The 26527-nt window shown below is 41.9% G+C and overlaps 1 protein-coding gene across 5 annotated transcripts; it reads right to left on the bottom strand.

The window, feature by feature from the left end:
• Positions 1-21: 21 nt before the first annotated feature.
• On the bottom strand, positions 22-26527 carry LOC122751232 (coagulation factor X-like). Of its 5 annotated transcripts, XM_043998209.1 has the most exons (11): positions 26389-26527; positions 24165-24228; positions 21183-21249; positions 18373-18533; positions 17472-17496; positions 11554-11667; positions 9623-9754; positions 6989-7123; positions 5391-5449; positions 4450-4567; positions 22-2374 (listed from the first exon to the last, which is right to left on the bottom strand). In XM_043998209.1, exons 2-11 carry the CDS (start codon positions 24177-24179, stop codon positions 1797-1799), a joined length of 1404 nt encoding a protein of 467 aa, XP_043854144.1. In that variant the 5' UTR covers positions 24180-24228; positions 26389-26527; the 3' UTR covers positions 22-1796. The 5 variants fall into 5 exon arrangements, with proteins under 5 accessions (XP_043854144.1, XP_043854141.1, XP_043854143.1 ...); XM_043998206.1 differs by lacking the exons at positions 24165-24228; positions 26389-26527 and adding an exon at positions 22567-22830 and having other exon boundaries at positions 17472-17523; positions 21183-21350; XM_043998208.1 differs by lacking the exons at positions 24165-24228; positions 26389-26527 and adding an exon at positions 22567-22830 and having other exon boundaries at positions 17472-17523; positions 21183-21323.

Here is a 26527-nt window from a genome sequence, read left to right as displayed (position 1 = left end):
ACAACCACCACCCATGCCTAGAATGCTTTCCCTCCTCATCTCGGCCTTCCTGGCTCCCTTCAAGTCCCCACTAAAATCCCAGCTTCTATGAGAAACCTTTTCTGATCCTCAATGTTAGCACCTTCCTTCTCTTGATTATCTCCAGTTTGTCCTGTACATATTTTGTTCATACATAATTGTCTGAATATTGCCTCCCCATTAGTTGTGAGCTCTTTGAGAGCAGGGGCTGTCTTTTGCTTTTCTTCCTTTCCCCATTACTTAGCACAGTGCCTGGTAAATAGTAGGTGCTTCATAAATGCTTATTAACTGACTGACATTGACAGTAAGAATCCACTGAGTGTCTATAATTGTGTTTTACAGGAATAGTTGGGACTTAAATGGTGTAGGCGGGTACAGAAGAGTTTGCCTGTCTGATTTGAAATTTAAGTCTCTTATGTTGCTCTTGGCTTATATTTCTATCCCCATGTAGACAGTTGCTCCTCATATTTCCTTGTCATATAATGACTACATGTACTTGTTTTCTCAGGTTTGGTCATGACTTTTCATCACGTCTCAGAGAGTTGGGAGAACTCACATGGATGTAAGTAGCGGCTCTAGTCCTCCAACTAAGAGTTAATAACTGACATCTTTCTCCTTTTTAGTTTATTTTACTCTGAATTTAACAAAACACCATCAATAAAAAAGAAAATTTTTGAATACAAAGTAGCACAGCAAAAGAAGATTCTTTGTGAAACTGCAAATTTCAAATTATGTATAGCACATACACACATATACAGTATATATACACATTTGTTTATGTATACATCTGGGGCAGGGGAGGTAACTGGGGTTAAATGACTTGCCCAGGGTCACATAGCTACTAAGTGTCTGAGGCCAGATTTAAACTCAGGTCCTCTTGACTCCAGAGCCAGTGCTTGATCTACTGCGCCACCTAGCTGACCCTATAGGTATACATTTTGGATGTACATGTACACACATGTATTTATACTGTATATCATATACAGTGTGCATGCATATATGTATATATTTATATGCATTGTGACTGCATGTATGTCTATACATTCATGTTTTGTATATGTGTGCATGTGTGTATATACATACACACGCATTAGGGATTACTTTCAAAGCTGTCCTGCTTTCCTGAACACTGGTATTTTAATAAAGATTTGCCCATCTATTCAGATTTAAGATGTGAAAACCAAGAAAGTCCTCTAGATATTCAAGTGTAATTCAGTTCAATTCTATATAATTCCTGGCAGACCCACTGTCCCATAAGGGAGCTCAGAGATACCTTCCTGTTCCTGATTAAGCTTCCTTTAAGCATAATGGAGAAGACAGTTTGTGAAGGGGAGACATACTTCCCTCCAGTTTTTTTTTAACCTCAGTTGGTTCTGAATTGTGACGTAAGTTGTTTCCAGATAATGCCCTATAGTATCATTTTAAATAAATCTGTTATCAAATTACAATAGATACCTTTGTAGGCTATTTTAATTACTAAACAACACTGGGGAGCATGAAGTTTCACTTGCCATAGGTATCCTCAGCTTTCCATGCTAAGTTAACAGGTTTGGGAGCCCTCCTTCCCACCATGAATTGATGGATATACTTTGGTCAGATTATGTTTCCTTTTTCCTTTTTTCTTTTTCCTTTTTTGCAGTGCAGTGAGGGTTAAGTGACTTGTCCAGGGTCACACAGCTAGTAAGTGTCAAGTGTCTGAGGCCAGATTTGAACTCAGGTCCTCCTGAATCCAGGGCTGGTGTTTTATCCACTCCACCACCTAGCTGTCCGATTATTTTTCATTTTGAAGCTGGAGTGACATCACTGGCCTTGGTTGCAGCTTCAATGGTCTCTCTGATCCATGAAACATAATTGGAAACCCGAGTGTACACACCATATGTGCCTTCTTCAGCACAGCCTTCTCCCCAGCTGATAACACCTAGCAGGTACCATGTGTCCCGGTAGAACACAGCCAGGGGCCCACCACTATCTCCCTTACAAGAATCCTTCACCTCCACGTCATAACCAGCACAGAACATGTTATCTGTGATTATCTTGTTTGTGGATTTCCGGCAGGTTTCCATGTTGATCATTTGCAAATCCACACGCATGAGGAAACGGGAGGTGGGACCATGGTCATATGTGGATCCCCACCCACTCACCATCCCTATCTTCCCTTCTTGAGTTAGCAGCATGCCCAGATTATGGTTGGGAAGACAAATGGGAAGAATGTATTTGTTAAAAACCACATCTCGGCTCAGGTAGAGAAGGGCCATGTCATTGTCAAAGTTCTCCAAGACGTAGTAAGGGTGGATATGAATTTCCTTCACGGCAATCTTCTCTTCTCTTGGCTCTGCTAGAAATTTGTCATGATCACCTACAGTGATATAAATAGAACAATAACAATAATAACTAACATTAATATGGTGCTTACTATGTGCCAGGTACTATGCCAAGTGCTCCACAATTATTATTTCATTTGATCCTCACAACAACCCTGGGAAGTAGGTACCATTATTTTCCCTACTTTACAAACACATGGCAGAGGCTAAGTGACTTGCCCAGGGTCACACAGCTAATAAGTGTCTGAGGCCAGTTTTGAACTCAGGTCTTTCTGACTCCTGTCCCAGCACTGTCCACTGTGCCACCTAGCACCCTCAAAAATAAAACATGACTATGGTATCTTCAGACATAGAAAGCATGGAGACATTAGGTGCTATATCTTACTCTTCTCCAAATTCCTATTTACATGATAGTATGAGATATGCCAAATAGCATTTAATTATTCAAGTTTATACTACAGTAAGATTCTAGACTTGGAGTTGGGCTAACCTGGGTTCACATCTCACCTCAGCACTTCCTTTGGGATCATGGGCTAATCACTAATGTTTTGGAGCCTTAGTTTTGTCACCTATAAAATTCTAATGGTTCTTCCCTCACAGGGCTGTTGAAATTAAATGAGATGATTGATATGAAGCCCTTCATTAACCATAGAGCTTTATCATTGTTGTTAACAAATCACACAAGTACTCTTGGAAACAATACCCTTATTCCAGGGACTTTGGGGGAACTTCTCTTTGGAAATGGCCTTCATAGGCAGTATCACATCATTTGGAATATTCTTAGTGGTATGGGGCAGTGTGGTATAGTGGATAGAGAATGGAGTCAGGAAGACCTGAGTTTAAGTGCTACCTCTAATGGAAACTGAGGCCCAGTATGGTTGAGTGATTTGCCTGAGGATTATTACATAGTGACAAAGTCAGGTCTCGAGCCTAGGTTTTTCCAACTCCAAATCCAGTGCTCTGGCTACATGGGCCCAGAACAAAATGTCACTATAAAATGAAGACAACCATTTCCCTTTGTGGCTTAAAAACTGTCCCCGAGGGTATTTACAAGGAGAAAGTACTCCCGAGTTTTGAAGCAATGGCAACATTGATTGGCAGAACTGTGTCGTCTCTTACAGTGAAGAACACAGTCGTTTGGGTGTGTAAACTCTAGTGGTTTTGTTTAAAAGAAAAAAAAGTCGGAGACAACCTGCCTCTTATTGACTTCTTTGGCTGTTGGTACAATTCCTTTTGAACCCCCATAGCAGTAACACAGAACCGGGCCCCCATTGTGTCCAAACGTTCTTGATCATTTCATGATTTAAAAAAACAAAGAAAGTGTGGCTTTCCCCACTTTGGAGGATGGTTTTTAGACCTCAAGTCCAAAAGGTGGTGCTGAACCTTTTAAGGAATTACAGAGAACCTGGAGGAACTAATTGAGTTCATAGGACTTTGAGCTGAAAGGAAATTGTAGGAGCCTTGACTTAGAAATGGAAGAAACTCTAGAAGCCATGTTGTTCAGCCTCCTATTTTAAGGCCAAGGAAACTGAAAATCCAAAAGAAATGTGACGTGCCCAAAGGCAACCAAGTAGTAACAAAATTCCTGCAGAAATGGAATTCCAAGGAAGTTGCCTATTAGATGTAAGGTCATGGAAGAAGTGATAGATGTAAATGTAGTCCCATAGGGCTTTCCTTAGTCCAGCCACTAACTCTAGAATTGGATCTAATCCTGAGGTTAAATAGCCTTCAAAATTAGGACTCCCTCCCTCCCGCTACCACCCAGGAACAATAAGTGGACTGAGGAATAGGCCAACAGAACAGAGAGCTTCCAGTGCAAGGGGAACTTAAGTGAAGAATAAAGGAATTACAACTACTCCAAAATTTAGTTAGTGATATTACAATAGTCCATATTATCCTCTCTTTATTTTATATGGGTTTTTTTCTCTTCCATAAGAGAGTAAGTTCACTGGAGCCTTCATTAGCCAAGTTTTTTGTACATAGTAAGTATTGAATAAATGATTTACTGATGATCGACAACTTCTGATTTCCCTTGAGTGAAGGCTAAGGGTGTGGCATTTAGCTCAGCAGCCTGAGCTTCAGGGCACCTTTGGCAAGGGGTCTGACTCACCTAGTGTTACATAGTGTGGCTTTGTGCTCTCCAGACAGTGTGCAGCAGTGACCACCCAGCGACTGCTGATTAAGCTTCCACCACAGAAGTCACGATTTTTTTCATTCCAGATCAAGACCTTCAGAGAGGGAAATGAAGAACCCCAAAGTCACCTTCATATGATACCCTGCACACACCATTTCTGTTATGGCTGTGTACCCTTGTTTATTCATTCATTAATAATAACAGTAATTCACTGTGTAGCATGTGCTGTCAGAAGCTCTAGGACTGAACAAAACATGGAAAAATCCATGCCCAGCCAACGCAGCTCAGCAATCCCAGATTTTCCATGTGCACAGTAACTTGAACCAAATGAAAAGACACAAGCCTTTTTTCATGATCTTGCACAGTAAATAGGCCAATGTGGCTCCTGTCTTGAAATCTCCACTGGCGCTCTGTTTCACAGGAGCCACTGACAGATTTTTAGGAAAATCCCCTGGGACTAGTGTGGAAGCACACCTCTCACCACTTGGCAGAGAGCAAGTAGACATTAGTTGCACATTGAGGCATATATTTTCATGTGACCAGTGTGTTGATTTTTTTTTTTTTGGCTTAAAGGTACTTGTTACAAAGGAAGGCTCTATTAGAAGTAGGGGGTATCATTAGGAAGTAAGTATTGTTTTTTAAAAACATTTCACCAGAAACCTTTTTATAAAGAGGAAAATCTCCTGGGCCATGGGAGTAATATATAGGCAAATCCCCCTCTTGCTTCTATACTGACCTCTACCAGATATAGGCCCTAGGAAATGGACAGATTATAGAAACAGCAGATTAAAAGATCCTATGGACTTTTAGAAAAGCTTTGTCAATTTCCCCTATTTTTCCAAACTTTTTTCTCACTCCTCCACTGGAGGGAGACAAAAGATGTAAAGACAGACCAAACCTATGAAGAGAAATGTTACCTGCCATGGGCACTTTCCCCGGTGACAGATAGATCCTCCAATGATCTTGGTTCTGTCCTCTAAAATGGAAGGACCATGAGTCAGGGCCTGCTGCAATTTAGACCTTGCCTGCATTTCCAACCCTGCCTTCTATCATGTCTCATGTACCTTCTATTCTCACCAGACTAGTCTACTCATGAGCCCTAGATACTGTTTCATGTATAGCACATCCCCCATTTGGCCTCCTGTCTTATCAAGGTCAGATCCCAGTCACCTTCTGAGGTCCAGCTCTGTCTCCTACCACTCCCAAGAAGCCTTTCTTGGGCCACACTGAATGGATTCTGTCTCTCTCATTGCACCATACAACTGCTCTCTCCCTCTTCTGAACACTTATCACCTTATAGAAGGACATAGGATAGATCATAGATTTAGAGTTGGAAAGACCTTAAAAGCCACCTAATCTTAGATCCTATTTAAAGATGAAAAAAACTGAGGTTCAGAGAGATTTGGAGCACTTGCCCAAGGGTCACCTAGCTACTTAGTGTCAAAAGTGAAATTTGAACCCAGGGCTTCCCAGCTCCAAGTTCAGCGCTCCAAACACACACTGGGCTTCACTCATTTGCCAATCAACAATAAATATCTGTTGGAGGGGGCAGCTAAGTGGCATTGTGGATGAAGCACCGGCCTTGGATTCAGGAGGACCTGAGTTCAAATCTGGCCTCAGACACTTGACACTTACTGTGTGACCCTGGGCAAGTCACTTAACTCTCATTGCCCCACAAAACCCCCCCAAAACAAAACAAAACAAAAAAATAAATATCTGTTGGGTGTCTATTATACATTTTAGCATCCCCTCTAGCCCTACATGTACAATCCTATAATACAAACATATGAGAAGCACTAAACGAGGGACATAAATGACACAGGGTATTCCAAAGTCTTAGTGCAGTTTTAAGCTATTAAAAACGGTTAAAGCTAAGGGGGCAGCTAGGTGGTACAGTGGATAAAGCACTGACCCTGGAGTCAGGAGGACCTAAGTTCAAATCCGGCCTCAGACACTTAACACTTACTAGCTGTGTGACCCTTGGCAAGTCACTTAACCCCCATTGCCCCACCAAAAAAAACAACAAAACAAAACAAAAAAATGGTTAAAGCTTCCAGGGGCAGCTAGGTGGCACAGTGGATAGAGCACCAGCCCTGGAGTCAGGAGGACCTGAGTTCAAATTCAGCCTCAGACACTTAACACTTACTAGCTGTGTGACCCTGGGCAAGTCACTTAACCCCAATTGCCTTACTTTAAAAAAAAAAAAAAAGCTTCCAGCTACACTAAGACTTTTGGAACACACTAAAATCCAGTAAGAGTTTATCATTGTGTGTTCAGCAAAGGATTTATGGGATGATTTTCTTGTATCTCCTCAACTAGATTCTAAACTCCATAAGATAATGTTATCTTTTCTTGCCCTCCACAGGACTAGGCACACAGCAGGCATTCAACAAATATTCCATGAATGAATGGAATGAGTCAGATCTATGACCTTCCATTCTGTTACATTTGGTTACAAATTGGTTACATTTTTCCAACTTTAACCATGTGGAAGCCCTCTTTTCCTGGTGCTCACCTGTCTCATTGCTCCAATAATTCCCTTCTCCAGTTACATCCCAGGACATGTTCCCATATGTCATGTTGTCCTGGGAGATTTGTTCCTGAAGATCTCTCGTGTTGGGCACTTTGATGAGCCCACAAGGAAACAAGGCTGAAAGAAGAGATGGTCTTTGTCTCAGGGTCTAGTCTCTGGCACAAGCATCATTCACCTCTTAAATCCACATTAGAAATCACTGGGAAATGGCTTTTAGTGGCTATTTGGGGGTTCTTCATAACTGTTCAATAGCATATTATCAAAAACCCATGTGCACATCACCCTGTGGTTCTAGCAATCTGGTCCCGCATTTATAGAACACAACACAACAATGAAAGGAATAACTTTTTTTTTTCCTTTTTAAGACAACGATTCATTTAATGAGACAACTAGAGGGTACAGTGAATAGATGGCAAGACCTGAACTCAGGAAAACCTGAGATCACATTCTATCTCCAGATATTTACTAATTGTGTGATCCTGGGAAAATCACTTAAACTCAGTCTGCCTCAGTTTCCCCAGTGTAAAACAGATAATAATAGTACTACCTCAAAGAGTTGTTGTAAGGATAAAATGAGAACATATTTCAAGTTCCTTTGTGGAACTTAAAAGGAAATATTAGCCGCTGCCATCATCATCATCATCATTAATTATTGGAAATTTGAGGAGCAAAGCACACAAAGCCAAATGTTGAGAGACCTGGCATCTCATCCAGACTGCGTCACTAGCAAGCTGACTGAGGTTAAAAAGATAAGATTGTAAGCAGGAAGATCTCTTACAGAGCATTTAGTCTAAACTCCTCAAAAAGGAGAAAACTAAGGTCTAAGGATATGAAATGACTCACCCAAGACCATACAAGTCGTAAATAGCAGAGCAGGGATTTGAACTGACGTTTTCCAACATCCCAATCTAATGCTTGCCTCCTTGTGTGTCTTTTTTTTTGGGGGGGGGAGTGGAGCATTGAGGGTTAAGTGACTTGCTCAGGGTCATAGCTAGTATGTGTCAAGTGTCTGAGGCTGGATTTGAACTCAGGTCCTTCTGAATCCAGGTCTGGTGCTCTGTCTACTGTGCCACCAAGCTGCCCCCTTCCTTGTGTGTCTTTAACACAAGCCTCAACCTCAGTTTCCCCATCTATTGAACAAGATTAGTATTCCACATAACTGCACGGGTAATGCATCTCCCAATTAGTATTTGTGTTTACATTTTTTTTGTGGGGCAATGAGGGTTAAGTGACTTGCCCAGGGTCACACAGCTAGTTGTCAAGTGTCTGAGGCTGGATTTGAATTCAGGTCCTCCTGAATCCAGGGCAGGTACTTTATCCACTGTGCCACTTTGCTGACCCCCTTTGTGTTTTCATATTGCCTTAAGGTTTACAAATGCACTGAAGAGCATTGTTTTCTGCATTTTACATAAGAGGAAGCTGAATGTCAGGGAGGTTGTAACCTGCCCAGTGTCAGAGTTGGAATTTGAACCCAGGTCTGATTCCAAGTTTTCTTTCCAATACACCAACCACACTGCCTCAAATATTTGTTGAGTGCCCTCTGGTTTTTTGGCACTGTCCTAGAACAAAAGGAGGGGGTGAGAGAAATGTTTTAAGTATCATACATATAATGAGGATGATTATTACTGTTTTTTTTTTAGGTAACTTCCTAATATCACTGCCAGGAAATAAACAGCTCCATGTAAAAGCATTGCAAATAGAGACTTTAGGACTTTATAAAGTGTATGTGTGGGGCGGTGGGGGGGTGGGGGTGTTTGTTTGATGTCAGAATATTATATTTATGACGATGAATATTAATGATTGCTTCTTACCATTGCCTTTCCCTTAACCTGTTGTATCAGTTGTATATAGTCATGAAATGCCGGTTTTTTGTTGTTGTTTGTCCTTTGTTTTTGAAAAGGACCGATGACATCATGGGGTGATATCTTGACTCGAGCACAAATTGGATTTAAGTGAGGCAGAGTTGCACAAAGTCATCAGCCTTATTCTGTCTTCCAGAGTCATTGAAGTCCAGTGGCAGGACAAAAGTCAGGACAACTGGCAATGGCCCAAGATGCAATGGATGACCTTGGTGTCTTTGATTTCTGACCAAGCTCAAAGCACTGCATAGCTCCTACTTCAGCGGCCTTCATGGATGCTGGAGCAAGTTGTTCTTATCCTCCCATTCCTTCAGGGGAAGGCTTCACGTGCCAGTGGGGAATCAGGCTTGTTGGTGACCCTCCGTGTGGTCTAGCCTGTCTGCCAACTCAGTTTGCTGCAGCTGCTGTACTGTGCTACAACTTCTCGGAGCCACAGGTGAGACTTGGGTGAATCAGGAGGACACCAGAGGTGGAAGAGGGCTCTCATAACAGAGGTGCAGGTCCTCTTCTAAACTGTAGCACTAATTCTTCTCCTCCCCTGGACAGTTGTTTCTTCAGATTCACTTTCATTAACTCTCTCTGTGACAAGGGTTTCTCCCACAATCCCATTTCCCAACATCCCAATTTTCCCAAAACACAAATACAACCTACATATCCCACTAACTGAGCTGGGGAGGGAATGCCTAGGTGGTGTCCTAGGCATGTCTCCTCTGCTATCAAGCTGCACCCCCAGCCCTCCACAGGACCTCATATTCACCTTCCTCTTCACACTTCCTCCCATCCTCTGCTATGGTGTAGCCCTCAGCACAGGAACACCTTGCGTCGCCAGATTCCTGATCCTGGCAGTACTGCCAGCAGCCGCCATTCTGGTACCAGCACTGGCGTTGCTCTGTAAGGGAATAATCATGTTGTCCTCTGTGAGTGCCCCAGCTCTGAGCATGCATGTTCTCTGCTGGGGCCTCTTAGGCATGGTCAAGGACACTGACCCAAGTTCATAACCCTCCTCACCTGAAATTGGTTATTTGATTTGAAACCTCACCCTCCAGGGACAGCTAGGTGGCACAGTGGATAAAGCACTGGCCCCTGATTGAGGAGGTCCCGAGTTCAAATCCAGCCTCAGACACTTGACACTTACTAGCTGTGTGACCCTGCACAAGTCACTTAACCCTCATTGCCCCAAAAAAGAGAGGGAGAGGAAGGAAAGAAGGAAGGGCCAGTGCTTTATCCACTATGCCACCTAGCTGCCCCCAATAAAACACTCTTTTAAATTAGCACATATATACTTATCCATTCCCACCTTGTTTTCTCCCATTCCCTCCCCACCCACCACCCATCCCCCAAAAGTAAGCTCCCTGAGGGCAAGGATTACTTTTATTTTTGTCTTTCTATTCCAGCACAGTTCCTTGGGTATGGTAGGCACTTCATATATTTTAGTTGGTTTAATTTGAACTAGCTACAACATGTGTTTGCTAACCCCTCTCCCACCACATGCTCCAGTTCTTGTTCCTTTAATCTTTCTGTCTTAGAGCAAAAAAGACTCAAAGAACCAGCAATGCTGTCAATCAGTCAACAAACATGAAGTGCGTACCATGTGCCAGACATTGTATGTACTAAGCACCGGGGACACGTAGAAAGGTAAAAACACAGTCTCTGCCCTCAAAAAACTCACATTCTAATGGGGAAGTGAGATCTTTGCATAAAGAAGAAACTCAGGTTCACTTTATGTGTCCAGGACAAATCCTGCTTTGATTTCAAAGTCTCCTTTACCCTTTATCACCAGCAACAACAGCATTTATTACCTTGAGTATCCAAGGAGGAGGGCATCATCCTAGGAACTGTAGCGTTTAAACTATAGATTCACAAGGTACGAACCCTGATCTCAAGACACTCAGCCTAATGGAGGGGTAAGGCATTCTAATGGATGCATCTTTATTACCATATATATATAGTGACACATTCTATGTCTTCCAGTCAGCAGACATAGGTTGATGTGCACATGAGCAATGCCACATGAATAAAATGAGGTCATTATAATCAAAATAATTAAAATTAGATTATATTTGTAAATCCTTAGTACAATGCCTGGCACATAGTTGATGCTTAATAAATACTCATTTCCTCCCACTCGGAGCCAAATCATTAGTCTCTCTAGCCCAATCTGTGATAGGAACGATGAAGGCTATTCATTCACCTGGATGTCACCTATACAATCAGTCAATAAGGATTTATTAAGCTCCTGCTAAACACTGAGAATACAAAGAAAGGCAAAAGACATTCCCTGCTCTCAAGGAGTTCACAGTCTAATGGGGGAGACAGCATGAAAATAATTGAGCACAAACGAGTTATATACAGGGTAAATTGGAAATAATAAACAGAGGGAAGGCACTAGAATTAAGAGGCACTAAGAAAGGCTTCCTGTAGACAGTGGGATTTTAGCAGGAACCCGAAGGACCCAAGGAAGCCAGGAGGCAGATGATGATGAGGGAGAACTTTGCAGGTTAAGGACACACCCACAGTTCTACCTCCCTCTCATGATTATTTTTGGATTTGTTATCCAGGAATTTGGTGCATGGGAGAGTTGAACCTGATTGTCAGGTGGTCACAAGCTAATTGAGAAAGGTTTTGGCTGAAGAAAGTGAGGCTTTGGGTTTAGGGTCCAAGGATGAGGAGCTGAGCTCCCATACTCACCAGTTTCACAGTGTTCCCCCACAAAACGGGGCGGGCAAATGCAAACCATCTGATAGTGCTTTACTTGACACACCCCCCCATTTCTACAGGGGTTTGATTTGCAGGGATTTTTATCTGAGAGAAAAAGAAAGAAAGCTGATGAGGCAGAGATTCCCTGGAGTTAGAGCCCATAGCTAGAGACTATCCCCTAACACCAGTCAAGCGTCAAGTAACCTCAAGGCTCAGTAAATAGGATTTTCTCCCCAGTTCTGTTTGTTTCATCTTCTTTGAAATGCTTTTGAAATACTGCCTTGGGGCAGCTAGGTGGCGCAGTGGATAGAGCACCGGCCCTGGAGTCAGGAGAACCTGAGTTCAAATCCGGCCTCAGACACTTAACACTTACTAGCTGTGTGACCCTGGGCAAGTCACTTAACCCCAATTGCCTCACCAGAAAAAAAAAAAATACTGCCTTGATGCAGGGGCTCAAGGCATTATTCTGGTTTCTTGTAGCCCAGGACAACTAATATGATGGGTAAACTTGGCCTAGTTGTAGCTCCCTTCAAAAGTCAACACAAGTGCTTTCTCTTATAATAAGACTATTCTGAGCCTGATTCCCACCCCCACCCCCATTCCCAGTTGCTAGGATTCTCTTTTGAGAAGTTACTTGTATATATTTTGTATTTAATTTCTTATATATGTGTAGTTTTCCCACTCTACCCCTCCCAAGGAGCATAAGCTCTCTGAGGGCAGGAACAGTTTCATTTTTTGTCTCTGTATCTCCAAGGCCCAGCACGGTGCCTGGCAATCAATAAATATTTGTTAAGCATCTACTATGTGGCATGCACTAAAGGGGCACAAAAACAAAATGGTCCCTGCCCTCAAGGAGTTTATAATCTCATACAGACATCCTACAGAGGTCTTATCATGTACATATTTAAATATATACAGAATAAATATAACAAATACAAGCTAGTTAGGTACTAGCAGTATGGGGGATTAGGAAATTCTTCATGTGGAAAGTATGTTTTGAGTCCTCTAAGGCAGAGATGGAAAGGGAACACATTATCTAGACATGAGGAGCAAAGGCGTGGAGACAGGGAATATCGTATGATAAGTCCAGTTTGGCTGGATTGTGGAGTGAATAAAGAGGAGTATAATGTATAATGTATAATGATGCTGGAAGGGCAGCTGAAGCTGTTTTGATGGGCTTAAAAAAACAAAGAGAGGAGTTTATTTTTATCCTAAAAGTAATAGGGAGCTACTAGGGTTACTTGAATAGGGCAGTTACACAGTCAGACCTGTACTTAAAGCTTGCTTTAGCAGCTTTTTGGAAGATGGATAGGAATGGGAAGAAATTTGAGGCAGAGACTAATCAGTAAAGACTGTCGTGTCACATGACTAATAATATGGCAGACTGGACATTTTCTCTGATCTACATGATCTCTCAAGTCTCTCCAAAATAGGAAATAAAGTAATTTGGCTTTCTCCATGGTCTAAGACTCTAAGAACCCAAATAAGGTAACAATTCAATGAACTAAGAATAGATAAGGCTAATTGCTAGCCCGAATGTGCTCATTCAGTACCTTTACCCCCCACCACTGCCCACCACTTCTGGCAACAGGACTGCACAAGCTGACCCATGGATTCAACTTTACACCCCTTATTTTTCTTCCTATTCCTAGGGAAAACAAAAAAGCAGGAGCATACTTAGGTCAAAGCATCAGTACAGTAACCCTCTGTAGCTCATCCAGAAAATTGAGAGATATAGGAAACTGGGACAAGACACATTTGTATGACTGTGTGACACTACACTCAGCTTGATACAAAGTGCTCCACTTTTCCATTGTGGCAAATTCTGTCTCTCCCCCTGTTCCATGAAGTTACTTGGGGCAGAGATTAAGGCTGGTAAACTCGATTGTCCAGCATGGAAGGAGATTAAGATGGCTTTAAAATCCAGCCCCAAGGAAATCACACTTAAAGAGGAAGGAGTCAGAAAGTAAGCAATAGGGGAAAAAGGAAAAAGTCTAAAAAATACCAATTATCTCAGGAGAAATAAAATTCAATGAAAGACCTAGAGCAAAAGCCAAAAAACTAACAGAGAAGACATTAATAACAAGGGAATATGGCCTCTTGATCAGGTAAAAGAATTCAAACATCTATGAATAAATATTATAAGACAAAGGAAAATGAATCAACACCTGATAAGGCAAAACATCCTGTAAATTCCAAAGAGAGCATGGTACCACAGCAGGATGTTCCTAAGTGGTTTAAAAGAGAAATAAGAATGTGAAGGCAGAATTTGTAGCCTGCACAGCAGAAATAATTGTCAGAATAGAAAAACTTGAACCCATGGTGGCAGGTCTTGCTAAAGAAATAAAAGAGAAAATAACTTGAATGGGAATGGAAATACACAGAAATGAAGGATAATCTGAAATTAGAGAAGCAAAAAGCAATAACATTAAAAGAAAACATTATTTCCATACAAGCAAAATATATTGATCTCAAAGTTCAAAGAGAAAACATGATGATTATGGGTCTAGAAGAAAATGACAAGTCAAAAAACCTAAACACCATAACACAAAAAATAATACAAGAAAACTATTCAGAACTTTTGAACACTGAAAACAGTGTCAAGCAAAATGATCTATATAGGTTTTTTCTTCCAGAAAAAGTCCTATGCTGCAAACTCCAATACAAGTGTTAAATTTAACAGTTTGTTTGACAAACAATAAATCCTACAAGTAACCACAAGAAAGGCTTTCAAATATAAATGAAAGAAAATTGAGTGACACAAGACTACTGTATTCTTCACCCAGCAGGAAATGAAGGAAGGAATGGAAAAATGTGTTGCAAAGATCAAAGAAGCTCAAGATGCAACTCAGAGTGCAGCTCAACCTACTGCACAAACCTGAGCTTAACCATTAATGAAAGAACATAGATATTCAATAAAAAGGGGTTCAAAACATTGCTAAAAAAGAAAACCAGACCTGAAGAAATTATTTGCTTTTCAAAATGCTTCAGATAACAACAGATAGGCAAGAAAGAGAGAAATACAGCTACTAAGTACAACAAATTAACAACAGAAAGACCATTAAGAGATTTATTTTTAAATGTTCACAAGGAGGCAAGGAAGAAAACAGACAGAGAAAAATAGTAGAGAAACAGGCCTGAAACATCATAGACTAAACCTTACAATACACCTACAATTGAACCAGTGTTTTGTTTTTGTTTGTTTGTTTTTTGGGTTTATTTATTTTTTTTGCAGGCAATGGGGGTTAAGTGACTTGCCCAGGATCACTGTAATTAAACCTAACTTTTAGTGTTATTTACATTTAAAGTAGTCATTGAGCATGTTGTACTTTTGGTTCTTATTTCACTCTACATTAGCTCATATGTATTTTTCCTGTGTTACTATAAATTCCTCATATTTTTTGCCTTTTTTTTGTGGGGCAATGAAGGTTAAGTGACTTGCCCAGCGTCACACAGCTAGTAAGTGTCAAGTGTCTGAGGCCAGATTTGAACTCAGGTACTCCTGAATCCAGGGCTGGTGCTTTAACCACTGCACCATCTAGCTGCCCCATAACCAGTGTTTTTTGAGGAACTAACTTTAAAAAGAAGAGAGTTCATAAAAAGGAGAAGATAAAGGGGATTATGAGGTATCTTAATTAAGCCAAAAGCTTACAATGAAGGTGAAATAATTCCTGTAGTCTCTCAGGAAGAAGAAAGCCTATAGAAGAATTTGCAAGGAGGCAAAGGAAGGTATTGATTGAAAAAGAGAGAGGGGCAGCTAGGTGGCACAGTGGATAGAACACTGGCCCTGGATTCAGGAGGACCTGAGTTCAAATCCAGCCTCAGACACTTGACACTTACTAGCTGTGTGACCCTGGGCAAGTCACTTAACCCCAATTGCCTCACCAAAAAAAAAAAGAAAAGAAAAAGAGAGAAATCTTTCAATAATGGGAGGGGGTACCACTGATGAATGCTCTCACCGGAGGAGAGCTCTTTTATCTCTCTCTCTCTCTCTCTCTCTCTCTCTCTCTCTCTCTGGGGGAGAGAGGAGGCAAAGAGGGTTAAGTGACTTGCCCGGGGTCACACAGCTAATAAGTCTCTAAGGTCAAATTCAAACTTAGATCCTCCTGACTCTAGGGCATGTGCTCTATCCTTTGCATTGACTAGCTGCCCTGAAGAGAGCTATTCTCTAACTAGAAATGTAGAATTTACAATGAATTTAATTTGCAGGGATTTGGAGGCAACTCTCATATTCCCTCAGGCATCAGAGCTCTTGTGGGGAAATGACACTCAGTAGAGTAGAATTTGAACCTAGGACAGAGATTTTAAAGCAAATGGGAAAAGAATGTCCACAGGAAGGGCAAAAGTTAATGATGAATTGCACAACCAGGAACATAGAAAAATTCCTACCATGGGGCAATATCCTCTCTGTCACCTGCAGGAATCAATATTTCTAAGAGTGAGGCACAACAGGAGGCAAGATTTACAAGGCAGTAACATGGAAACTGTGTGAGACTTTGGAAGCTTTAATTCCTCGAAGAATAGAGAAACTAAAGAGGAGGACTAAATATAAAGTCCATGAATTAAAGAATAGAAATCTAGAATAGAGAGCAAGGGATGATAAATAATGAATAGAATGAGGGAAATACATTTTAGAAAAAGTCACAAAAAATGAAATTTTAAAACTAATAAAAAATAAAAGGGAGGAGGGGGATTTTATTTGCCTGCTAAACTGGAAGGGAAAAAAGAGATGAATTAACTAACTAGATAAAAACAAGCAAGAAAAAAAGAACTAACAACAAACAAAATTCCAAAACTAGGGAAAGAGGCTAGGTTGAAAGTAAAGAAAACCAGGGAGAATAGAATTGCCTTAAAATAAACTAAACTGAAATAACCAAAATAATTGAAGAAACATAGTATTGTGTTTACAGAGAAGAGGAGGAAATCTAAATTGGAGACCAAACAGGAAGCCAATGTAATAATCTAAGCAAAAGTGACCCAGTCCTGAACTAAGGCGATGACTGTGTACATAATGAGAAGGGGACATCAGAGACATAATGTGAAGGTACAAACAACAAAATTTTATAACTGATTGGATATGTGGGGTGATGGAGTGTGAGAAATTGAGGATAATGCCAAAATTTTGAACATAGGAGACTGGAATGATGGCAGGACAGAAATAGAGAACTGGATGGATTTGGGGAGAAAGATTATCAGGGATGTTTTAGATACTTTGAATCTGAGATGTTCGTGGGTCACCCACTTTAAAACGTCTAATAGGTGATGTAGGACCAGAGTTCAGGAGAGAAACTGGAACTAGACATATAGAGCTGAGAGTCATCTGCATAAAAATAATTGAAACTGTAGGAGCTAATGGAGAAGCCAGTAACAGAGTGGAGAGAGAAAAAAGGAGAGGGCTCAGGACAGAGCCTTGAGATATACTCACAGTTAGGGGACATGATATGGATGATGATCCAACAAAAGAAAAAGGGAAAGAATAGTCAGATAGATGGGAGGGAAACCAGGAAAAAGTACTGTCATAAAAACCCAGAGAAAAGAGGGAATACCCACCCTATGAGGTAAGTAGGGCAGGTATTGTTATCCTCAATGAAGAAACATGACACTTTGGAAAACACACTGGGCTAGGCTGACCATGAGTAGGTTCTCTGAGACTCAGTTTCCTCCTTTAGAAAATAAAGAAAACAGTCTGCAATTGTGTGATTAGATTTCCAGTACCCCTTCCCATTTGAACATCCTAATTCACTTTACATATATATGAAGAAACTGAAAAGACTGCTGAAGTGGCTTGCCTGAAATCACAATATGACTAGCTGGGCCAAAATTAGAATTTGGGTCCCCTGATCCCTGGCCCAGTCTCTGTCTACCACCCCACCAGGATGGAAAATAACCTCACTTCCTCTTTTCCTTACCTTTGTAGTAGAACCAGAACTCCATCTGCAGAAACAAGCACATAACAAAGAGCTATCAGAAAGAGACATCAGTGTTATCTTCCCATCCAGGGAGAGCCCATCTATCCCCATGTCTTTGCCTCAAACTCACTAGAAGAGATTCAAGTCGTAGAGAGACTCTCACTTTAAAGGGTCATGTCTCCAAAGAGGGATGGGATTGGTCAGCCTCACCTCATCCTTCAACTCCTCTGATCCATGGCCTCTCTGAGGACTGGTGGGGAAGAGGATGGAGGATGTGGAAGAGGAAGTGGCTATTCTAGAGCAATTCAGTGTGTCTGAATTATTACACTCAACTTTTAAATCTGTACCAATGGAGTAGGACGGGAGTGCCACTACCATAACACAGTAGAGAATCACAGGTGCTTAAAAGATGGAAGCTATTTTAAAGATTATCTAGTCTAACCCCATCATTTCAGAGATGAGTAAACTGGGGCCCCAAAAGTAAAGACTTGCCCCAGCCATATGGTTAGTGGATGAACTGGGATCAGAATACAGACCCCCTACAAAAGGAATCAATGTATGGCTTTGGAATACACATAAATGACTGAGTTTTGCTTCAGTCTTATAGCTACTTTAGTTGTTGCTAAAATAAATTTCTACTCTTTGAACACATATCTGTTGATGATGGAAAGGTTTCAGGTGTGACAGGAGATGGGTCAAGGGTAGGAGAAACGGGGAACAGAAGCCATCAAGTGATTACATGGGAGCCATAGATGATCTTCAAAATAAGCAAGCAAATGAATGGATTAGTATAAAACTGGGTATTGACTTGGACTATTAGGACCAGAGCACACCAGTGGGGGCGAGTCATAGAGGGAAGAGCAGGGATACAGCATGATAGAAAGAAGATCAGAGGACCTACCGTTTTCTCTTGGGACTCAAAAACCTCCCGGGCTTCTTCAAAGGAACAGCTCTCCTCCACACACTCCCTCTCAATGTTCCCTTGTTTCAGTTCCTCTGGAAATTGGTTCTCTCTCTTCCGTAGCCTCAAGATCTTGGTGGCTTCGACTTTTCTCAAAAACACTTAAAAAATACCAACATCCCTCGACTTTCAGTATCTTTAGTTAATAGGGTCAATAATAGAGAAGGTCAGTGCTCTGTAAGTAACTGGCCAGCCCCCTATAGAAGGGCAGACCAGAGCTAGATGCATTAGCTCTTAGGGAACAACTCTGGCTGTTAGAACACCACATCCCAGGTTAGCAAATTGAATACAGGAAAAAATTGAAGCTTGGGTGTAGTGGGAAGAACACTGGACTTGGAGTCAGAGGCTCAGATTATGCTCCCGAATTGGTAGAATTCCATTGGCCAGATAAAGAGGATCTTTTTTCTTATCTTCCTCTGACATGAGGGCCTGATAGTACCTGCTATTCAGGTCTAACACAGAACCACTGACTACAACACAGACAATTCTGGATGCCATGAACTCCTTGGCATGGTGTCCTTATTATAGAATCACATAATATCAGATAGCCAGTCTACCCTAGTTCCTTTATTCAGTGTTTAGATGGTTCTTGCACATCTTAATCTTTGCAGTCTTTTTCTGAACCACTAATGTGGGTAAAGCACAGGCACTCATACAGTGTCATTGAATAACAACTTTTTTTTCAAGTGGTTTCTTAGGGCTGCCATCTTGGAGAGAACCATTTTTTTCTGGGATCCTTCTTGTAAGAGTAGCTAGCCATGGGGCAGCTAGGTGGCTCAGTGAAAAAAGCACTGGCCTTGGATTCAGGAGCACCTGAGTTCAAATCCAGCCTCACACACTTGACACTAGCTGTGTGACCTTGGGCAAGTCACTTGACCCTCATTGCCCCCACACACACACACAAAAAAAGAGTAGTTAGCCATAGAAGTGGGTTGTACAGCACCCTCCCTAGATATATCCTACTCATGCAATGAAAACAGCCCCAGCCCCTACTACTGAGTTTCCTCAAGTGATGCTTCTATTCCATGAGTACCAAGAAATTTCCAAAAATCTTTCCAAAAACTTCTCTGACTATACCCATAAGGTTGAGAGTTTGGAGGGTAACCTTAGAGTGCTGGTTGCCATGAACCTGTGTGTTCCCTGCCTGCCCTGCCCTCTACTCCTTCTATAAGTTTCTGCAGACAAGTCATGGTTGATAAGGAGGTTCCAGTACTGAACCCACACTCACTGCTCATGTTTGGCACCTTGTGAGCATTCTGCAGAGCCAGAAGTAGTCTCAAGCAAAGCAGGAACTCCAGAAATGTTGGTTGAGTTTAGACACATACTATGGTATCCACCTCCTAAATGGCATCCATGGACACTTCAAATGTTTCATCAGAACCCAAATCAAGGTGGTCTCTCCTAAGTTTCAAAGGTACTTAATGCCTTCAGAGTCAGCAAAGGTGTTTTAGGTTTTTGTCAAATGAGTTTTATGTAATCGTTTTACTTGGGATCCACTGTCCTGTTCATCAGGATACTTTAAACTTTCCTACTTTCAAGGCAATACTGTGTATGATATTTTTCCTTTTTCTTCTTGTGCTATCGAGACACGTAACAGCTATTCAGACCTCATATTGGAAAAACCTCCCCCTTCTCTGCCTATCTAAATCCTTTCTTTAAGGACTAAAGTAAAACCTACTTCAATCAATCAACTAATATTTATTAAGCACCTACCATGTGCGGGCACTGGGCATTTAAATACTAAGAATAAAATAATCCTTACTTGCAAAGGCTTACATTGGGGGGGGGGGCAATGAGGGTTAAGTGACTTGCCCAGGGTCACACAGCTAGTGAGTATCAAGTATCTGAGGCTGGATTTGAACTCAGGTCCTCCTGAATCCTGGATCCACTGCGCCACCTAGCTGCCCCCTTAAAGGGTTACATTTTAATGGGGGAGATATCAAATATTTGTGAAAATACTGATCAACCCAGCCTACAAAGGTAATAATAATGGCAATGATAATGATAATGATAAATCATGCTTTTATCAAGTGTCCCAAAAGTCTTGGTACTGTTGTAAACTTCAGCACCCTGCATAGCCCTTTAAAGTTTACAAAGTATTTGTCTCATATTGACTCTGGGAGACAGGTAGTATAAGTATTATTATCCCCATTTGAGCCTTTCCAGAAGTTAAAAGAGGTTAAATAACCTGCTCAGGCTCATATAAATGCTAAGTATCAAATCTGAAATTTGAGCCAGCCTCTTGCCCTGAAGGTCAGCACAGTGTTCTACTATAGCTCTGCATTCTTATGGTAATTATATTGTCTGTTAACCATTTGAGCGCTTAATTATTTACTGTTTTATGTCATTCATTACCATTTCATACCATCTTTTCTCCCTACCCCGCAACCCCCAAGTAAACCATAAGTGTCCTAAGCCCAGAGACCATATCTTATACAGGTTGTCCCAAAAGTCTTAGTGTAGTTTTGAACTTGAGTAGCTTAAAACTGCATTCTATTTTGTGGGGATGGGGTGGAGTGGGGGCCTATGTGCTCCATGAGCCCTAGCACTGGGGTAGGTAAACAGATGATGCTGGTAAGACTTGATTGCAATCTGCCTCAGTGGAGGGAGTATTCACATTGGAGGTAACACCAACAAATCCGAGAGTGACATGCCCGAGTCAGAAAAATAAAAACAACATCCTCTCCCCTCTCCAGCCCCACCAGCTGGTTAAAGTCCATTATTCCCATCAGCTATCAGTCTCTACCTACCTGACTCTGCTCCAGCCATGCAGGGGAAGACCATGCCCAGGACCAGGAGCATTGTCACCAGTGAGAACTTCCACATCATGATGGGAGAAAGAAATAAAGGACTTCAGAGGGTCCCAAGGCTCTCTAAAGGTCACAGGAACTCTAAAGCAGAAAGGTCAAAAAGGTACCCTAGAGAAGGGAGACCCACACCAGTAAAATGGATGGAGAAGATAAGGAGGTCAGGGGTGCCAATGTACTTTAAACACCCTTACCTTTTTCACTCACTCCTCTTCAGGAGGGTGTCCCAGAGCAACCCATATGGTTGCTCTCTTCTCTGAACTTCCTAAGTCCAGGAACTCCTACATACATTCTCAACTCCCTCAATCTAGTATTTAATCATTTCGCTTTTATATCACTTTCCCACACATCTGCTTTGTCTCTCTCACAAAGATATAAACTTCCTGACCAGGGACCACATGTCCTATTGCTGATTCCCTTCCCTCACTACTAGCCTCTGATCTGTGACAACAAATTAGTTGCTCGATACATATTTGTGCATTTATAAACTTGTGTGACCCTGGAGTAGTTACTCAATGGGAAGGGAGATATAAGGTATGTAAGACATAATTTTGCCCTGCAAGGGCTTAAAATCTGCTAGGAGAGATACAATCTGGGAGCATCAGTTTAGCGAGAGGCTGAGTCTTGCTCTTGCCAGCTGATCCTTTGTTGGAATGGGTTCTGAATGAAGAAAGGCAATACCCAGCAAGATAAGCTTCGGTGAGTTAGAATAGTCCCACCTCCACCCACAAATTCACCGGCGACTGCCTTTTCCTCATCAAAGGGGGTGATGCTGGCTGCTGTCATGTTTGCCAGTTGGAAATTCTGGCCAGTCTTGAAATCTGGGGGCCATGCCTCTTACTGGGTGAAATGAGTCCATTCTGGCTTGGACTGGCAGGGTTTAAGAGGAAGGAAAGGAAGGGGGAATGCAATTTGTTTTCTCTCTCTCAGGATTCCAGGCAATCAGCTAATCCCTTAAATCTAATTCAGTGAGGCAGCTAGGTGGCGCAGGGGATAAAGCACCAGCCCTGGATTCAGGAGGACCTGCGTTCAAATGCGACCTCAGACACTTGCCACTTACTAGCTGTGTGACCCTGGGCAAGTCACTTAACCCCCATTGCCCCGCAAAAAGAAAAAAAAATTCCAATTCAGTGCAAGTCATGACATCACCCTGATGTCGCGGTCCTTTTTGAAAACAAAGAACAAACAACAACAACAACAAAGGGCTGGGTCCGTGTGTCCTGTGTTTCCTTAGTACTAACCTGCCCACACCTTTTTCCAATCATCCCCTCATTCTCCCTGCAGAATCCCCCCCAAATAAATCCAAGTTGTCAGAACGAACACTCACCTTCTATGGAGATCTGGGCTATGGTGGTTTCTGGAGCCCTAAGGACAGCCACCAGCTAATGATTGACATGTTGCAAATATTGACAGAGATATGGGGTCTACTCTGACCACTGCCCAACCAAACACGATTGTCCGAGTTCCCCTCTTTTCCCCTGTATGTGTGAAGATAACTCGCTGGTAGCCTCCTCTTAGGGAAGCTCTTAGGGATATTCACAGAACACAACTTATCTCCCCTTTGGAGGTAGCTCCCTAAATAAAAGCATCAGCCCATCCCCCTCCTCTGCCTGGAAACAACCCCCCTCAACCTGTCTCCCACTGCTTCTCAAAACACACCCTCCACTTCAACCAAGCTGGCTGCTTCACCTTCCTCCCACTCCTTCCTATTCTCGTGCCCTGTTCTTCCCCGTCAAGAACTGATTGACTAATTGATTTCATTCCAGCAAGGCTTTTCCTTAGGTAGCAGAATCAAGAAGCTGTCTTGATGGATATGAAGTGGGAGAAACTAATAGGCATGATCCTTCCCCAATGTGGCCAGTTTCATAGTATCATAGATTTAAAGCTGGAAGGGACCTTAGATACCAACCCCTTAATTTTACAGATAAGGAAACTGAGGCTAAGATGGGTCAAATGACTTGCCCAGGGTCACACAAGTAGTAAATGGTGTTTGGAATTCAATCTTACTGATTCCAAATTAATCACTCTGTTTCCACAGTCTGCTGTCTCTGAATCCAAACCTTTCAACTCCCTCCTTTCCAGTCAGCTGATTTATTACCTTTACTCAAGGGCAATCCTCACCTCACTCCAACCCCAGGGCACCTCCCTAGAGAAGGAACGGGAAATCCTGCCTCTTCTGTGATTGAGCCAGAGAGAGGGGAGAGAGAGAGAATTACCTGATTGGAGCTTACTCAACCAACAAAGTTGACACACCCATGCCAGCAATGGGCGTCACCAGTGATTACCCAGCCTTGGGAATAAGTACAAGCCATTGACCCGGTCACATTGATCTCATCCCAGGGGAGTTCTTTCTAACAGCGGCTTCTTGGGTTCTTTGCCTCTCTTTTTTGTGTGTTATGTTTGAAGGTCAATCCAGTGATGAACATTACAAGATGTCTTTTTGAAATCTTGTTTTTGATCACCCCAGAGAGACATGATCATTCTTTCTATGAACTCCCGCAGGAATAATTGTTTTCTCTATCATTCCCTTACTTACAAGTCTTAGCACCTAAAGCTTTGTACAATAGTTATTTGTATGCATATAGTTAAGTTGAGGAAACAACATAGTGTAGTGAAAAGATTGTAGCAGCTAGGTTGCTCACCTGATAGAGCAGTGGACTGGGGGTCAGGAGGACTTAAGTTCAAATCTGGCCTCAGATACTTACTATCTGTGAGACCCTAGCAAGTCATTTACCTCTGCCTGCCTTGATTTCCTCATCTGTAAAATGGGGATAATAATAACACTTACTTCCTAGGGTTATTATGAGGATAAAATGAGATAATATGTGTAGAGTGATTTGCGAACTTAAAAGTAATACATTTGCTAGTTATAATTATTATTAATTAATTATCCATAGTTAGGAGGAACCTACTTTTGAATCTTACCTTGACATTAACCATGTCATCATGTGCAAAATTACTTAACCCCTCTGAGCCTCAGTTTCTTCATCTACAAAATAAGAATAATAATAGTTGTAGTTAGTTACCCCATGAAGCTGGGCACGTGTTTTAGGTCCATGGAAATGGACATGTATGTGGGCCTCTTTCTGTGGTATATGTGTTCCAGGCTCTTGCTAAAGGGTGGGCTACATAACAACCACTGATTGGTCACTTGTTCCTTATGACCAGGACATTTGTCAAAGAAGATTGGCTACTGAGTATTGCAGACAATGACCTCTTATCTAGCAACCTTCCCTCTCAAAGGAGTTGTACAAAGTCTCTGCCCCTTTCCTTTGAGGCAGCCACTCTGGGACTGTGTCAGGTCTTTTTTGGACTTCCAGTGAGTGGAGAGGGGAATTTCTACACACACACACACACACACACACACACACACACACACACACACACACACACACACACACACACCAGCTGCAATAGCATAATGGCATCCCATAGCTAGAGCACACATCAGTGAGAATATTTACTGACCTACCTTTAGATCGTGGCTGCCTCTTCCCTCTTTAAGCACAGGTCATAGAATTACAGATTTCAAGCTGAAAGGGATCTTAAAAGTCATCAACTCCAGCCCCTTCTTGCCAAGACTTGTCAGTAAATGTCTGAGGCAGCAATCCTCATAATTGAGTATTTCTAATCCTGTCAATAACTTGTGAGTTCAAGGGTTCCTAGGTTCCTGAGTGCATGCTGGCTACCCATAAGGAAGGGCTGCCTGCAACTACATCACTTCCAAGAGGGGATGTCCAGCACAAGCAGGATCCTATGTGGAAGGGACTAAGAAAGTCTAAAGCATGCCTTGGGTGACCAAGAGATCTGGATCTTGTGAGTTGCTCAAATAGGAAGGTCTAAGGTGAAGGTGAAAAGTCAGTTTGACAGTCCCCCAAAGTTGTTTTTTTTTTACCTTCCAGGAAAGTATAATGAGTGTAGTATTATTATTTTAAGTGTGTTATATTTTAGGCATTTGTTAATATGCACTTAAAAGACTTTTTGTGGGGCCAGCTAGGTGACACAGTTGATAGAGCACTGGCCTTGGATTCAGGAGGACCTGAGTTCAAATCCAGCCTCAGACACTTGACACTTACTAGTTGTGTGACCCTGGGCAAGTCACTTAGCCCCATTGCCCCTCAAAAACAAAAAATGAAAAAAAAAACCTTGTGTTTTCAGCATTTCCTTTGTTTTGAAGAAAATAAATAGCTGTCCTATACATATCTGTTTTGTACCTTGAATACCTTTCCCACATCCTTTTTTTGCAGGGTAAGGGATATTACAAAGATACATATATTATAAGTGAACGTAGAAGAAAATGCCACACATGCCTCTTTCTTAGAGAGTATGTGCTACCAGCTACCCTTCCTCCCATCCTGCACACATTCAGGTAACTGTGCTCTTTATGATATGCTGTATCAATCCTCCTCTCTCACTGCTTTCTAGAGAAGGACCTGACAAAGGTTAAATAAAGGACCAAGACTGGGAAAAAGAAGACCTCTCTGGGAGATAAGGAGAGGGAAGGGAAGCACCATGGACAGGAGTGAGCAAGTGAGGAGGTTAGAGCCATACTTTTAAAAGTGGTTTTCTTTTTGTTCCTTAAAATCTTAGTATGGTAGGAAATATGGTGGCAAATTCTCATGCTACAACACTGACTCCCACCCTCCCCAGCAAGTTCCCACACCATCGACCTTTGGTTTCACAGACAAAATGAAATAATCCTCATAAGACCTGAGGATAATTGAGAAAAGACTTCTATTGGTCCTCCACAGTTCCATAAACCACTTCTGAAAGATTTCCTTTTCCTTAATTTTCCAGGTTGGATTCCCAGGAACATGAAATCAGGTGTGTTAGGGGAACTTTGCTTTCACTTTTTGCATGTGTTTTCCTCTAAAAAAGGAAGTGAAGATGCTAGGAGGGGTACAGAGAAAACCCCCAAACAGCATGTGAACTCCAGAGGTGGGTGTTAAGTCTAGTCCTGCAAGGTGCTTGAAGTACCTGTTGTTTTGTACTGAACACCCTTTCTAGATGAGGGACCCTGTTCATTCTTTTTGGGGAATGTCAGACATCAGTCAAACCTAAACTTTGTTTAAAAGATTTTCCCCAAACTTCTACTCTGGCCACAACATGGACAAAATGACCCCCAAAATCCCAGAAAAGTTTGACTTACTTCTTTGGAGTGCCACTGACCCAAAGATGAAGACAGGTCTTCATGGGAGTCCAGACTCAGCCCCTCCTCTGGAAGGGAGAGAGTGTGACATCATGTAGAAACTATTTCACAGAATTCTTAGGAGGTTCCAATGAGATAA

Source organism: Dromiciops gliroides, chromosome 3 (genome assembly GCF_019393635.1).
Source record: "Dromiciops gliroides isolate mDroGli1 chromosome 3, mDroGli1.pri, whole genome shotgun sequence".
In the NCBI taxonomy this organism is placed as follows: domain Eukaryota; kingdom Metazoa; phylum Chordata; class Mammalia; order Microbiotheria; family Microbiotheriidae; genus Dromiciops; species Dromiciops gliroides.
Note: the sequence above shows the minus strand (reverse complement) of the source record. Positions and strands in the feature narration are given on the sequence as shown.

Coding starts and splice junctions, on each gene's coding strand:
- LOC122751232 (XM_043998206.1), bottom strand. CDS start 21,261: ATGATGTGGAAGTTCTCACTGGTGACAATGCTCCTGGTCCTGGGCATG. Junction 18,534..21,182: donor CATGGCTGGAGCAGAGTCAG/GTAGGTAGAGAC, acceptor GTATTTTTTAAG/TGTTTTTGAGAAAAGTCGAA. Junction 11,668..17,471: donor GTTCTGGTTCTACTACAAAG/GTAAGGAAAAGA, acceptor TTTTTCTCTCAG/ATAAAAATCCCTGCAAATCA.